Source organism: Geotrypetes seraphini, chromosome 8 (assembly GCF_902459505.1).
Source record: "Geotrypetes seraphini chromosome 8, aGeoSer1.1, whole genome shotgun sequence".
In the NCBI taxonomy this organism is placed as follows: domain Eukaryota; kingdom Metazoa; phylum Chordata; class Amphibia; order Gymnophiona; family Dermophiidae; genus Geotrypetes; species Geotrypetes seraphini.
In genome coordinates, this window is record NC_047091.1 from 16,702,327 (window position 1) to 16,717,446 (window position 15,120).

The 15,120-nt window shown below is 45.1% G+C and overlaps 1 protein-coding gene across 7 annotated transcripts in view; it reads right to left on the reverse strand.

Annotated features, from left to right (window-relative positions):
• SIRT2 (sirtuin 2) overlaps positions 1-15,120 on the reverse strand; it is a 47,054-nt gene that overhangs the window by 30,638 nt on the left and 1,296 nt on the right. For 3 of the 7 annotated variants that reach the window (XM_033955586.1, XM_033955582.1, XM_033955587.1), the window contains exons 2-3: positions 8,318-8,364; positions 6,031-6,079 (exon numbers count right to left, since the gene is read on the reverse strand). In XM_033955586.1, coding sequence (XP_033811477.1) covers positions 6,031-6,079; positions 8,318-8,364 — 96 coding nt within the window. Of the gene's footprint in view, positions 1-6,030; positions 6,080-8,317; positions 8,368-12,902; positions 13,318-15,120 lie in introns of those variants that run through there. The other 4 variants (XM_033955585.1, XM_033955583.1, XM_033955588.1 and 1 more) reach the window with 2 other exon arrangements.

Here is a 15,120-nt window from a genome sequence, read left to right on the forward strand (position 1 = left end):
TAAATTCAGGGTGGTTGCTTGAACAAGTTTTAAATGTCAATAAAAGGATTTTGTAATTTATTCTTTGTTCGACAGGAAGCCAATGGGCTTTGTGAAGAAGGGGTGAGATATGGTTAGGCTTGTTATGAATGGCTGGCCTGACTGCAAAGGAGCAATCATATTTTAGAGTCAGGTGATTCATTCCTTAAACTCAGGCCTTCACTTACAACAGGCCTCCTGTGTCCTTGGGAATGAGGCTCAGCTCCTCTGCTGGTCCTGCTCTGCAAGTCACACTCACTTAAAAACTTTAACAAGTCTCCAAAAAGACCACTCAATCTGAAATCAACAAAAGAGATCCCCAAAAAACAGAGCACAACTATTTCCAGCATCTTTTCAGAGCTACATTTAATAATTCATCCTCGAATACAATTGCAACTAGTTTCGGGATCCCGCAAGGATCAGTCTTATCTCCCTTATTGTTCAATGTATTTTTGGCTCCTCTGTTAACGCTTAGCCAATCAATTGGGTTCACACCATTTGCCTACGCTGATGATGTCCAACTTTATGAAATTGTCGAAAATATCCAAATGGTTGCATGATAATAAGCTGGTCCTTAACACATCTAAAACAGAGGTTATGCTATTCCCATGTAGAGAGGGACAGAAATTAGGAGCCAGCATAAACATCAATAAAAGTACGCTTAAAGAAGTCACCAAGGTAAAGATACTTGGGGTCTTTTTGGACCGGAAATTGAATTATCATGATCAAATAAGTTCACTCGTTAGAAATTGTTTCTATAGGTTAAGGTTGATTAGATCAGTGTTCTTCAACCTTTTTACACCCGTGGACCGGCAGAAAAAAAATAATTATTTTGTGGACCGGCAAACTACTAGGACTAAAATTTAAAAATCCCGTTTCCGCCCCATCTCCGCGAGCTCGGTCCCCACAAATCATCTGATCCCATCCACACAAGCCTCAGTTATGATTTTATATTGAATGTATTTTATTAAAGTATAAAAAGAAACAATATTCTGTAGAATTGTCATTTTATAAATACAAATAATTCAGAGCAAGGATCAACAAAACTCCTGTCTCCCCTCCCCTTCACATATATCCCCTCTACTATCAAGAAAACTGAACAAGCCAAATTATTACAGAATGCTACACAAAAATATCATGCTAACAGAATACTGAAGTAACACATGACAGGAATAGTTTTAGGGGAGTGCAACTAGGGCAACTGCCCCCTGGTCAGAGAGCGCCCTAAGCCAGCTGAAAGCTAAAGAAGCACTGCCTGGGTTTTGCAGTCCCCAGTTATGTCTAAAACCAGCTCTAGCAGGATATATATTTCAAATCTGATATATTCTAATCACAAAATAGAAATAAAATTATTTTTTTTCTACCTTTTGTCGTCTCTGGTTTCTGCTTTCAATCTTTTTTTCACTCTCTTCCTTCCAGCGTATGCCCTCTCTGTCTCTTCAATCCAGCATCTGCCCCTTCCATCCACTATCTGTCCTCTCCCCCTTCCATATGGTATCTGTCTTCTTTCTATGTCCCTCTCCCCTTTCCATCCAGCTTGTGCCCCTCTCTCCTATTTACATGATTCATTCCAGCTTCACTGCTCTCTTCATTTTTATCTCTCCACCAGATCTATCATCTTTGTCCCTCTGCTTATTTTTCTGCTGACCCCTTCCTATCATCAATCTCTCTACTTTCTCATGCCTGTGTCTCCCCTTCCCCTCCTCTAATCTCTCTGCCAGCTGTTTCCTTCCTTTTTTCATTCTCCTTTCCCTCCTCCTCCTGTCCAGCAGTAACTCTCTTCCCTTCCTCCCCTCCCAGCAGCATCTCTCCGTCTCCCTCTCCAGTAGCAGCTGTCCCTTTTTTTTTCCTTCCCCAGCAGCTTCCCAGATTCCTTTCCCTCCTCCCCTCCCAGAAGCATCTCTCCTTCTCCCTCTCCAGTAGCAGCTGTACCTTTTTTTCCTTGCCCAGCAGCTTCCCAGATTCCTTTCCCTCCTCCCCTCCCAGAAGCATCTCTCCTTCTTCTCCCTCTCCAGTAGCAGCTGTCCCTTTTTTTATCTTGCCCAGCAGCTTCCCAGATTCCTTTCCCTCCTCCCCTCCCAGAAGCATCTCTCTGTCTCCTTCTCCCTCTCCAGTAGCAGCTGTCCCTTTTTTTCCTAGCCCAGCAGCTTCCCAGATTCCTTTCCCTCCTCCCCTCCCAGAAGCATCTCTCCTTCTTCTCCCTCTCCAGTAGCAGCTGTCCCTTTTTTTATCTTGCCCAGCAGCTTCCCAGATTCCTTTCCCTCCTCCCCTCCCAGAAGCATCTCTCCGTCTCCTTCTCCCTCTCCAGTAGCAGCTGTCCCTTTTTTTCCTAGCCCAGCAGCTTCCCAGATTCCTTTCCCTCCTCCCCTCCCAGAAGCATCTCTCCTTCTTCTCCCTCTCCAGTAGCAGCTGTCCTTTTTTTTCCTGGCCCAGCAGCTTCCCAGATTCCTTTCCCTCCTCCCCTCCCAGATGCATCTCTCTTTCTCCTTCTCCCTCTCCAGTAGCAGCTGTCCCTTTTTTCCCCTGCCCAGCAGCTTCCCAGACTGATAGTGGTTTTCTCCCCTCCCAGCAGCTCTTCTTACTTCCCAGCGCAGCGATTCACGAAGGCAGCCTCGGGTCCTTTGTTGGGTCGCGCCGCCTCTGAGGAAAGAGGAAGTTGCATCATCAGAGGCAGCCGCGACTCAGCAAAAGCCCCGAGGCTGCCTTCGTGAATCGCTGCGCTGGGAAGTAAAGGAGAGCTGCAGAGAGGGGAGAAAGCCACTGTCGGAGGCTCCCCAAGATCTCTCCGGCCCAGCGCACGCTTCCGATGCTGATCTTGCCGGTCCTGCGCGGACCGGCAGGAAGTTCAAATGAGTCAATCTTGCCGGTCCTGCGCGGACCGGCAAAAATTTCCTGCGGACCGTTACCGGTCCGCGGACCGGCGGTTGAAGAACTGTGGATTAGATCACTATCCGCATTTCTGGATGAATCATCTCTGAATACTTTTGTTACACTCGTTAGTCATATCAAAAATTGACTACTGCAATGCTTTGTACAAGGGAATAACCTTAAAAGAAATACGTAGATTGCAAATCCTACAAAACACGGCAATAAAAATAATTACTAAAAGGAAAAAATTTGATCATGTGACCCCCCTTCTAAAGGAAAAACATTGGTTACCTGTAAATCATAGAATTATATATAAAATAGCATTACTTACAAACAAAACTTTAACAAATAAGCTCCTACATTCTTAGAAAGGCTTCTAATCCCTTATTTTCCTACAAAATCCTTAAGATCGGAAGAGAAAGTCCCTTCACTAAGACTCATTTATTCAAGGAGAGACACAATCTTTTCCATCACGGCCCCTTAAATCTGGAATTCGCTCCTAATCAATATAAGGGAAGAAAAATTACTTAATAAGTTTAAAAGGCTCCTGAAAAGCTGGCTTTTTAAGGACGCTTTAAACTAAGTTATGCAAATTTTATATATTCAGGATGCGTGTTAGAAAATTGAGCCGGTAACCTTTTCCCCATCCTATTGTTACATTGCCTTGATCTATTTATTTGTTTACAAACTGTATTTAACCCTTTATTTTTTTCTTCTTACCTTCTGTGTTTGGTTGGTCTAAAGTTGTATTAACCCCCTGGTTCGATGAATGTGTTTTTCTTTTTACCCCAATTTTATCATTATTTGTAAATCGCATTGGATTATGATTTTGCGATCAAATCAAATTTTTAATTAAACTTGAAACTTGAAACTATAGTATAGTGCTGGACAATCGGGTGTAAAGATACCGCCATCTAGTAAAAGCAGAAGCAAGATGTAAATGACGATTCCTCAGCAAATCAAATGAAACAGCAAAACCTGGAACAGGATTTTGCTACTGCAAACCTGCTCACAGAAACAGTGGATCATTTCAGCTTAAATTTTTCTGCTCAGGGAACATACCCTATGAGAACAGTGTGTTTGCCAGTGACGTTACTGAACAACTTTTTAGCTGATTAATAATGACTCACAAGCACACTTGCATGAGAAAGTCATTTTGAAAATTTAGTTTTACTAACGGCAAAGTAGATTGAATTGTAGAGCAATAAAATTGTTGGGATAAAAATGTTAATAGTTGCATTCATTGTAGTTATGATATTTTTACTTTTTACTCAAAAATTGAAAGGAGACAGATTCAGAACAAATGCTAGGAAGTTCTTCTTCACTCAGAGGGTGGTGGACACCTGGAATGCGCTTCTAGAGGAGGTGGTAGGGCAGAGTACGATTTTGGGTTTCAAAATGGGATTGGACGAGTTCCTGAAGGAAAAGGGGATTGAAGGGTATAGTTAGAGGGATACTATATAGGATAAAATGTCTTAAGTAAAGGATCACTTACAGGTCAGGGACCTGGGGGTGGGGGCCGCCGCGTGAGCGGACTGCTGGGCATGATGGACCCATGGTCTGACTCGGCAGAGGCCATGCTTATGTTCTTATGTTCTTATTAGCCGACTACTGTTTTACTTTTACTTAAATGTTTATTTAAAACTAGTCTTTAAGCCCGTTACATTAACGGGTGCTAGAGTAGATGTCTGTATGTATGGTGTGTTGTTTTTTTTATTTGTCTCTCTCCCTGGACGCTGTCTGTCTGTCATTCTTTGTGTCTGTGTCTCTCCCAGGTCCCCTGTCTGTGCGTCTTTCTTTCTGTCTGTCTCCCTGGCCCCCCCTGCTTGCCAAAGCAGCCCCCTTTCACTCTCCCCCTGTTGTGCAATGCCTGCCTGCTTCGTGGCCCCCCTTCTGTTCCTCCCTTCCCCTGATTGCTGTCTGCCCCCAGCACAACTCTCCCCCCAAAGCAGCCCCCTTTCCCCCTGTTGTGCAATGCCTGCCTGCTTCGTGGCCCCCCTTCTGTTCCTCCCTCCCCCAGATTGCTGTCTGGCCCCAGCACACCCCTCCCCCAAAGCAGCCCTCTTTCCTGCCTGCTCCATAGCCCTTCTTTTTCACTTCCCCTCCCGTTCTTCCCCTCCCTCCATCCACCCATGGTTGCTGCCGCCGCTGCCACTCCTGTTCAAAGCGGCCTGCTTAGGTTCACGAACGGCTGTAGTGAACCTCGCAGGCCGCTCTCCATATGGTAGCATGTTCCCTCTGACGCAATTGCGTCAGAGGGAACGTGCTCCATGTGGAGAGCGGCCTGCGAGGTTCGCTACAGCCGGCCGCAAACCTCAGCAGGCCGCTTCAAACAGGAGCAGCAGCAGTTGATGCGGGAAGGGGGACTCGTGGACGTGTTCCCTACCGGACACTGCCGCCGCCAGCGCTGCTCCGCACCCCCTTCATCTTGTCCTCTGTCCGACTTGGGCCGCCGCGGTCGACATCCGCCTCGGGGGGGGGGGGGGAGGAAGAGAGAGAGCGGAGAGGCGGCGACGGCAAAGTTAGTGTAAGGGAGATGCTGCGTCTTTCAACAGGGAGCAGGACAGAGCGTAAGCTGCGCTACAGCTCACGGAAAACCGGCGCACACTTAGAAAGTGCGCATGTGCGGCCTAGCATTTTATTATATTAGATACTTAAGTAAAAGTAACCCCCGCATCTACGAAACCGCACTAGCAGGGAGCCACGCTGAATGGTCCACACTGCTCCCAATGCTAAAAACCACTAGGCGCGGTTTTGTAGAAGAGGGGGTAAAAGTACAGTGAAGAACTTATTTTTGCTTTTACTTAAATACTTTGAGGAACAACACTGGCCCACAACACATTCATCCTCGCACACTAAAAACAAATCTGGCAGCCTATTCTGTACTTAAAGGGCTCCTTTTACGAAGCCGCGTTAGGGGCTTTATTGCACGCACCTTTTTAGCCCGCGCTAGCCGAAAAACTACCGCCTGCTCAAGAGGAGGCAGTAGCGGCTAGCAAATTAGCACGCGCTATTACCTGCGTTAAACCGCTAACGCGGCTTCGTATAAGGAGCCCAAAGTCTGCATTTCATCAAAAAGAATCTGACTTTGAAAAAACGAAAGAAAATGAATATTAAATATTTTGAATTTATTAGGATACCTACTTTCTGACTCTCCAGCTGCTCCACTGTCTTCTTCCCCAGTAGCTGAATCCTTAAAAACAATTTTAAAAAAAACAGACAGAAATGAAGAAAAAGGAATCATTAAAATGAAGAAAATCTATCAGAGTCCTACAAACACCTACACACGTAATCCAAGGAGACCAGAGCCAGTGTTGGACATGCAAAGGCCCAGGGCAGAAAATGACGGGGCCCCCCAAAACCCATCTTCAAGCTATTCCTTCTTCATATTCAGACAGACTGGGGGCCCAGAGCAATTTCCCTGGTTGCCACTCCCTAACGCCAGCCCTGAAGGAGACCCTTGGGAAGATATGCATCTTCTCCACACTGCCCAGGGAAGCTTCTAGAAATGATTATTTAAACATATAATTCAAGGAGTCACAAGAATGACACGCATATCCCATCTTCCTCTGAGAAGAATGCAATATGCGCATGTGCACACATGCACAGAGCCTGAAGTGACTGATGGGAATATCTGTTCCCCTCCCTTTCCCAGTAATCCTTTGGGGGAAAACATACAAAGACACAGACAGGCTTCAATGTTAAGAAATGTAAGGTCATGCACCTCGGAAGCGGAAATTCATGCAGGACGTACTTCTTGAACGGAGAAACTTTAACTAGGACTTCAGCAGAACGAGATTTAGGAGTAATCATCAGTGCAGACATGAAAACTGCCAATCAAGTGGAGAAGGCTTCATCTAAGGCAAGGCAGATATTGGGTTGTATCAATAGAAGTTTCGTCAGCCGAAAGCCTGAAGTCATAATGCCGTTGTACAGGGCCATGGTGAGACCTCATCTGGAGTACTGTGTGCAATTCTGGAGGCCACATTACAGTAAAGATGTGCGCAGAATTGAATCGGTTCAGCGGACGGCCACCAGGATGATCTCGGGGCTCAAGGGTCTCTCGTACGAAGAGAGACTGAACAAATTGCAGCTCTACACTCTCGAGGAAGGTAGGGAGAGGGGAGACATGATCGAAACATTTAAGTACCTCACGGGACGTGTCGAAGTGGAAGATGATATTTTCTTTCTCAAGGGACCCTCGGCCACAAGAGGGCACCCGCTCAAACTCAGGGGCGGAAAATTTCATGGCGACACCAGAAAGTATTTCTTCACAGAGAGAGTGGTTGATCATTGGAACAAGCTTCCAGTGCAGGTGATCGAGGCAGACAGCGTGCCAGACTTTAAGAATAAATGGGATACCCATGTGGGATCCCTACGAGGGTCAAGATAAGGAAATTGGGTCATTAGGGCATAGACAGGGGGTGGGTAAGCAGAGTGGGCAGACTTGATAGGCTGTAGCCCTTTTCTGCCGTCATCTTCTATGTTTCTATGGCTGGAGCGGGGCAGGGAACAGGTGGCAGAAGCAGGGGCCATCATGCTAGTGACCGTCAGCACAAGCAGGGTCCTGTCCCCACTCCACAAGCAGACCAATGAGCTGCAGAGCAAGATACAGCTGCTGGATGAGAGGGGGAGAGTAGGGATAGGGTGGCATTCCGGAAAGAGGGGGAAAGGGAAGTACTATTACTACTACTATTTATCCTTATGCACATTTTGACATTTAATAGACAATCCCTGCTCAGAAGAGCTTACAGACAGACATGACATATAGGGTTGGTGAGAGGAGAGGAGTTAGGAGTCGAATTACTCTCAAAGAGGTGGGCTTTTAAATGGGCCTTAAACACTGCCAGAGATGGAGCCCGGAGTAGGGGTTCGGACAGCTTGTTCCAAGCATACGGTGCATCAAGGTAGAAGGGACAGAGTCTGGAATTGGCAGAGGAGGAGAAGGGCATAGCTAGGAGGGACTTACCAGCTGAGCGGAGCAGAACATAGGGGGAGATAAGTGAAGAGAGTGAGAAGCAGCTGAGTGCATTTGTAGGTAAGTAAGAGGAGTTTGAATTGTATTCAGAAACAGATGGGAAGCCAACGAAGTGACTTTAGGAGAGGGGTAACCCGAGTATGGCAGCTCTCACGGAATATGAGTCATGCAGCCGAACTGGAAGAGAGCAAGATGGTAGGGAATAAAGATATGTAAACCACATTGATGCACTACGAAGATAAAAATAAAATAAACATATAATGCAAGGAGTGGCATGGAAATGACATCTCCCCCCTCCCCCATGGAGTTTTCTTAAGATGACACCGTCAAACAATCCAAAGAGAGCACACAGGGGCTTATCCGTAACCCATCCCAGGAAATGCATCTGGCATACTCGTATAGCCATTATCACGCTACTTCAGACTAAAGCCACAGCTGGGCTTGGAGGATTACCTGAGAATCAGCTGCCTTTTCGCTTTCCTTTTCTTTCTGATCAGAATCTGCTAGATAGAGAAAAATGAAGTTGGTTACCAAGACCAGAGAGCTAATCATGCTCACTAGGAATGCTTTTATCTCTTGTTTTCAGCAGAATAGTCTCTTCGTGACCTAGTAACATAAAAGTAACTGCAGATAAGCCATGACTCTTAAAGCAGACCCAAAAGGACCACATTTTAACAACTGAAACTCACAAAATAGGAGGTCTTCACCCTCCTCCTCCTCCCCCACCCATCCAAAGCAAGAAGGTAGCAGCTGTGGTGGTGGTGATAACGGCGGCAGCATTCAGGGCAGGGCTTTGAATCAGTGTCACTTACAGATTCTCAGTACTCTATATGAGTTTCCAGTCTAACAGGAAACTTGCCCACGAGGGTCCATACTATTTATTTATTTGGATTTATTAATTGCCTTTTTCATGAAGAGATTTACCCAAAGTGGTTTAACAATATTCACTGAATAGTAATCAGGCTCACAATCTTAACTGGGGTACTTGGGGGATGGAGGAGTAAGTGACTTGCCCAGAGTCACAAGGAGCAGGCTGGGATTGAACTCACAACCTCAGGGTGCAGAGGCAGCAGCTCCAACCACTAGGCCAATCCCTCCTTGTGCATAGGTCAAGTAAAGGTCAAAAGGGAGGAGCCCTGTTCCTGGGACCCCCATCCACCAAAGAATATGATCCTGTTTGGGGTCCTGACCTACAGTTTGGGACTCACTGTATTAAAACAAAACTCCTTTGGCTCGGCCCAAAATTAGACCATTTACCCTCCTCCATCCCATTGTCCTCTGGCTCCTCACTACAGCTCGAGTTCTCAAGCAAAGTTCTGGGTGTCACCTTAGACTCTTCTCTATCCTTCCACGACCATCTCCAATCCTTGGTTAAAAAAAATGCTTCTTCAACCTTCACATGCTAAGGAAAGTCAGACCCTATTTTCATCAAAAACACTTTTCAGTCCTAGTACAATCCATCATCCTTTCCAGATTGGACTATTGCAATTCTATCTACCTCAGCCTAACCAAGAAAAGCCTCCACAGACTTCAGCGGATTCAGAACGCCGCGGCTAAGCTTATTTTCGCGAAAAGCAAATTCGATCACGTCTCGCCTCTCCTGTCTAAGCTTCATTGGCTCCCAGTAATCCCCAGGATCCACTTCAAATGTGCGTGCCTAGCCTTCAAGATCCTATATGGCATTCTTCCTGCCGTTATCCCTCTATCCTGGAACTCCCCAACCCCTACCTCCTCCAGATCCTCCCAAACTCTTAAACTATCCTTCCCTTCCACAAAAGGTATTTCTCATGCAGGCAAACTTGGGTCAACCCTCCCCTTTAGAATCACTGAGATCTGGAATAACCTTACCTCCCCGCTCCGAACCTCCGAACCTCCCCTCCAACACCTAAAAGCTTGGCTATTCTCAAAACTGTAACACTTCCCCCCCTCTTAGGCCTCTCCCTCCATCCTCACCCTTTTACACCTAATCTTTAAACCCTCCACTGGAGTTCCTCTCTCATCCCACTTCCTGTAAACCGTGCCGAGCTCTGCATCTGCGGAGATGGTGCGGTATATAAACCCAAGGTTTAGTTTAGTTTAGGTTCTGGCCCACAAGACCCTGCTAGCTATATATTGATTTTTCAACTCTATTTTCAAAGCTTTTTATATGAAAACATGCCCTGAAGTAATCTGAAACATAGGCTTGCAAGCCAGAATTGATAAGAACGTAAGAAGAGCCATACTGGGTCAGACCAATACTCCATCTAGCCCGGCATCCTGTTTCCACACTGGCCACTGATTCCCCTGTTTCTTTTTAACACAGGCAAATATTATAGTGTTGGAAATCTAAACTATTCATAATATGCAGGTATTGTTACTACAAACATGGCATCACAGTAAATATTCACAAATCACATGTATGCGGATATGGTAGAGAGAAACAATTAGTGGGTATTATTCATTCACAGAGCCTACAACCTGGCTGCCCTGAGTAGGCCTGCTCTTACTATTGGAAGCTAAATGGATTTAGGCCTGGTTAGTACCTGGATGGGAGACCACCTGGGAATACCAGGTGCTGTAGGCTGAGGGGTCCTACGTTGGGGCACCAGCAACACCGTGGAGCCACACACTACATAGAAGGCAATGGAAACCACTCCTGTACTCTGCCATGAAACATCACAGCATGGATTCCTCACTGTGTGTGTTGCCTTGACTCAGTGGCATAATCCATCCATCCATTCCTGGAGCTGCCGTTGAAGCCCACTCCAGCCTATCCAAACCATCTCCTTTGTGGGATTCAGGCTGTGAAATCTTTTCGTAACCACAGCAGAAATTTTGTTTAGAAAAAGAAAGCCAGTAGTTGTCAATTACTCCCAAATATATAAATTAATCAGAGATAAGAGGTCTGCAAAATTCTGAAAAAAAAAAAGGTTTGGACAATATCCTGAGGGAAAATTCCATAAACCATTATTAAGGTTGACCTGGTGGAAAGGCACCGTTTAATTAATCTAGTATTTTTTGGGACTCTGCCAGTAACCTGGATTGGCCACTACTGGAAACAGGATGCTGGAAAAATGGACCCTTAGTCTGACCCACTGGAGGAGGGTAAGAAGATGGAGCTTGAATTTTGTCTCTGCTTGCTAAAAGCTGCTCTTCCCACAGGACAGTCACTATCCCTGGAGCCAGAGAGTGAGTTTCGCTAGGGACATCGCCAGCTCTTAAACATCACATGTGCGCATACATTGTCAGGATACCAGCAGGTAAGAGCACACTACATGGAAGCAGCAGCAAAACACCTGTGCTAGTCTATAAGGGCAAGTGTAAGCGGCACACCCCGGAATCTATATAGGTGCCCAGAGATGGGCATGCAATTTTGGGCACAGATGCCACATCCTTACCTAAGCTAATTAATCAGGCCATAACAAGCAGTCATTAGGCGTTATCACAGACCTGCCCTGTGCCCTATTGTATAACACAAACCTAAATTTTCATAGTTCACAATTTAAATGGGGGCATGGCTAGATCAAGGAGTGTTCCTAGAGGTTAGGTGCAATGTTACAGAATTTCTATCAACTGCAAACCCAATTACCATCAATTGGGGGCCAGCATTTACACCAGCACCCTTTTAAAAGTACTAGCTTAATGTGAATCATCCCAAAGCTTAACTATGGGTGCCATTTACTGAATCGCACCCCCATAGGGTAAAAATGCCTAAGGGTCGTTCACATGGGAAGACATGGGCAATGCTGCCACTTACATCAGGGGTCTGAATCTGAAAGTCCCTCCTTGAGGGCCGCAATCCAGTCGGGTTTTCAGGATTTCCCCAATGAATATGCATGAGATCGATGTGCATGCACTGCTTTCAATGCATATTCATTGGGGAAATCCTGAAAACCCAATTGGATTGCGGCCCTCAAGGGGGGACTTTGAGATCCATGAGTCTTACATGGACAATTTGGGAAGGATAACCCAAATTATAGTTATATGATGCTATGTTCCACATTAGGAATTACCACTCTAGAAAAGGATTAAGATGCCATCATGGACAATACGTTAAAATCCTCTGCTCAGTGTGCAGCGATTTCAAAAAAGCAAACAGAACATTAGGAAAGGCAGAGAAATGAAATCAAGGATACATACTGTATCGCTCCGTGGCGAGATTGCGCCTTGAGTATAGTGTGCAGGTCTGGTTGCCGCATCTTAAAAAAGACATACAGCAGTGGAACTGGAAAAGGTGCAGAGAACGGTGACCAAAATGATTAATGGACTGGAATAACTCATATGAGGAAGACTAAAGAAGTTAGGGTTCTTTCGCTTGGAGAAGAGACAGCTGAGGGGACATATATCATTGAGGCCTATAAAACCCTGAATGAAATGGAACAAGTAAAAACGAATTGACTGTTTATCAAAAAAGTACAAAGACTATGGTCCATTCCCAAAGTTATAGCGGCACACTTAAAACAAAAAGGAGAAAATATTTTATTTTCATTCAGCATATGGTTAAGCCTGGGAAAAGGTCATAAACACGGTCCTGGAAGAACCCCAGCCCATCAAGTTGTTCAAAGATATCCACAATGAATATTCATGAGACAGGATTTGAATGCAGTACAGGCATGCTAACTTCCTATGGGTTGGCATATGTTGGAAAATACTAGATTTTTGCTCCCCTTGTAGGTCAAGATACACACAGGGTTTTTTGTCTTTGTAACTTGACATAGGGACACTATGAGTTGCTGGTATCTGCCTTTCACCGACTGCTCACATTTGATAGTAATATTCCTGATACAAGCACTAACTAGGTGCTGAAACATGGCCATGTAGGGTTGTTTTATAATGCATGGTTTACTGATGTTTTAATTTTGTAATATTTGCTGTTTACATAAATATTTGGGTGGTTTTAACGTGTATTCAAATAGTTTTACCATACTGTTTCAATCATATTAACTGAGGTATCTTTTTTATTGGTATTGGTTATTATTCATTCTATATTTCTATATCTGTTGCTTCCCACTTTTTAATTTTGCAACTAATTAAATCAGAACAATAAATAAATACCTACCATAACTAGTGAACCTCCTAATAGCGAGCTGCACGGGAATGAGGACTGTGGTAATCCCATGGTATGAAAGAAGTTGCCACAGGATTCCCACAAGGATGGAAAGGGTGGCCGTGTTATTCCCACAGGAGTGTACTGTAGTCAAAATCTCTGGTGACTCCAGAACGAGGCTTGGAATGCAGAGAGAGGCAACTGGAGCACCAGAATGAGGCTTCGACCACTCATTAGTTGGATAGTGAATACCATCCAAAAAAACCCAAACCACAGCATGCTCTTGGAGTTGGGAGGAAACAGAAGGCTCGTGAGCAAATAAATAATAATGTTGACTCCTGCTGGTATGGGTGGGGATGGAGATTAATTGTGGAGATGGAATGGATCTTAGTGGGTGTGGGTTAGATTCCATTGGGGATGGATGAAATTTCTGTCCCTGTGCAACTCTCTACCTCCTAACGTAATCTACCAAGTAAATTATGAGGCTATAAATAAATACTGTGTCGGACAGAATTGTGAGAAAATATATAACTGAATAAAATCCTTAATTACGTGCAACTAGATTTCATTCTGTGTCTGTAAGGAAAATGTTTAATACCTTGGCCCACAGCATGCATACCACTGAGATCAGTCTCTCTTTGGTAATAAGCAACTGGAAGATCTGACTCATAAGCTAAGAGCAGTCCCTTCTTTAGACTCAGACTGAGAACTGCAGCGGTTGCACCACTCCAGTGGGATGTTAAGGCGGGGACTGCCTGCTCACAGACCCCGAATTCTGAAAGAAGCAAGCCAATGATAAAGGAGAAACCGGGTCTTACCTGCTAATTTGCTTTCCTTTAGTCCCTCCAACCCATCAGTCTGGGCCTGGTCTGGAGGGCGATAAGGAATAGCCAATTATAGTTATCAAACAAAGAACAGAAAACAGAAGACATGCTGTATCGTTGGCCAAGGGACAGCCAGGAAAGTACCAGCAGAATACAATCCTGCAGAAATAAACCAGGTCAGCAAGTCCAGAGGAGCATAATAGGCCGGATGTTCTGGAAACAGCCCCACTAGATTCAGCAGCTGGTTTATGTGACCACAAAACTGAGGACTTGGACCGAGTGGTGGATCAGGTATGGCTTCTTGTTCACTCATCTACCCGGAATGATAGAGAGCTAGTGAGTAAAGCAAAAATGGAGTCAGGAGAAGGAGTACTATACAACCGGTGAAGTTTCTGCAAGACAGGTCTATGCAGTGCAGTCAGAGATAAACTGCAGACTGGATAGACTGCATGGGCTAAATGGTCTTTTTTCTGCATTATTTAATAGATTGGAAGCTGACAGGCCGATGGGATGGGAAGAAGGCAGCAGACAGATAAGCACTCATCCTGAGTGACTGCCTCCTTTTCAGGCCCCTAAGGCTGGCATTGATCTATAGAGAAACACGAGCACCTCCTTTTTGCACTGGTTTCCTCTCTGTATCTGTATCTCTGGGGACATGAAGAGGCCAGACTGTATCATAGAAGAGGGTCTAATGTTGGCCTAAGGAAGCAGCAAAGTTGAAACAAGGCCTGAAATGACTTGCTAGCAGGGGTGGTGAAGGTTAGCAAGGTGGCAGATTCTGGGTGCGTTAGGGAGGTTGTGTAATAGTAGGGGAAAGGATTAAGAGCCTGGTAAAAGATGATGGAAAAAGAAACTAGTGTTGGCACAGGAAGTACCGGAGGGGGGAAAGTGTCCCCCACCCCAACTTATCAGAGATGCAAAAGACCTGAACAATTCCCCACCCAAATCCTCACTTTAGAATCCCAGCACAGCGGGTGTCCCACAGCAGTTCCCTCTTCCACACACATACCCCACCTCCTGCAGCAACACCCACCAGCTAATCCAGTGATGGGCTTGAGAGCCCTGGCAGTGTGAAGCGTTCCAACCCTGTTCCCATGGGAACAGAACACCCGTAGGCAAATAAAGAGCAGGATCTAGAAGATTTTGCAGGCCCCAAGCTGAATTTTCTGATATCTATGAAAATTTGGTGCCCAGAAATCATTACCTACACTGTCTATACTCTATACCTAAATCTGGCCTGGGTACTGGGTGACATTCAGGAACTCCTGTACAAAGATCCCCAAGATATAATCCTTAACAAAAACTAATACAGTACTGTGTTCTGGCTTTAACATATCTTCAGTTTATTAAGAAATGATGTGTTTTGCATTCAAATATTAAATGGCTTCTATATTAAGAAATATACA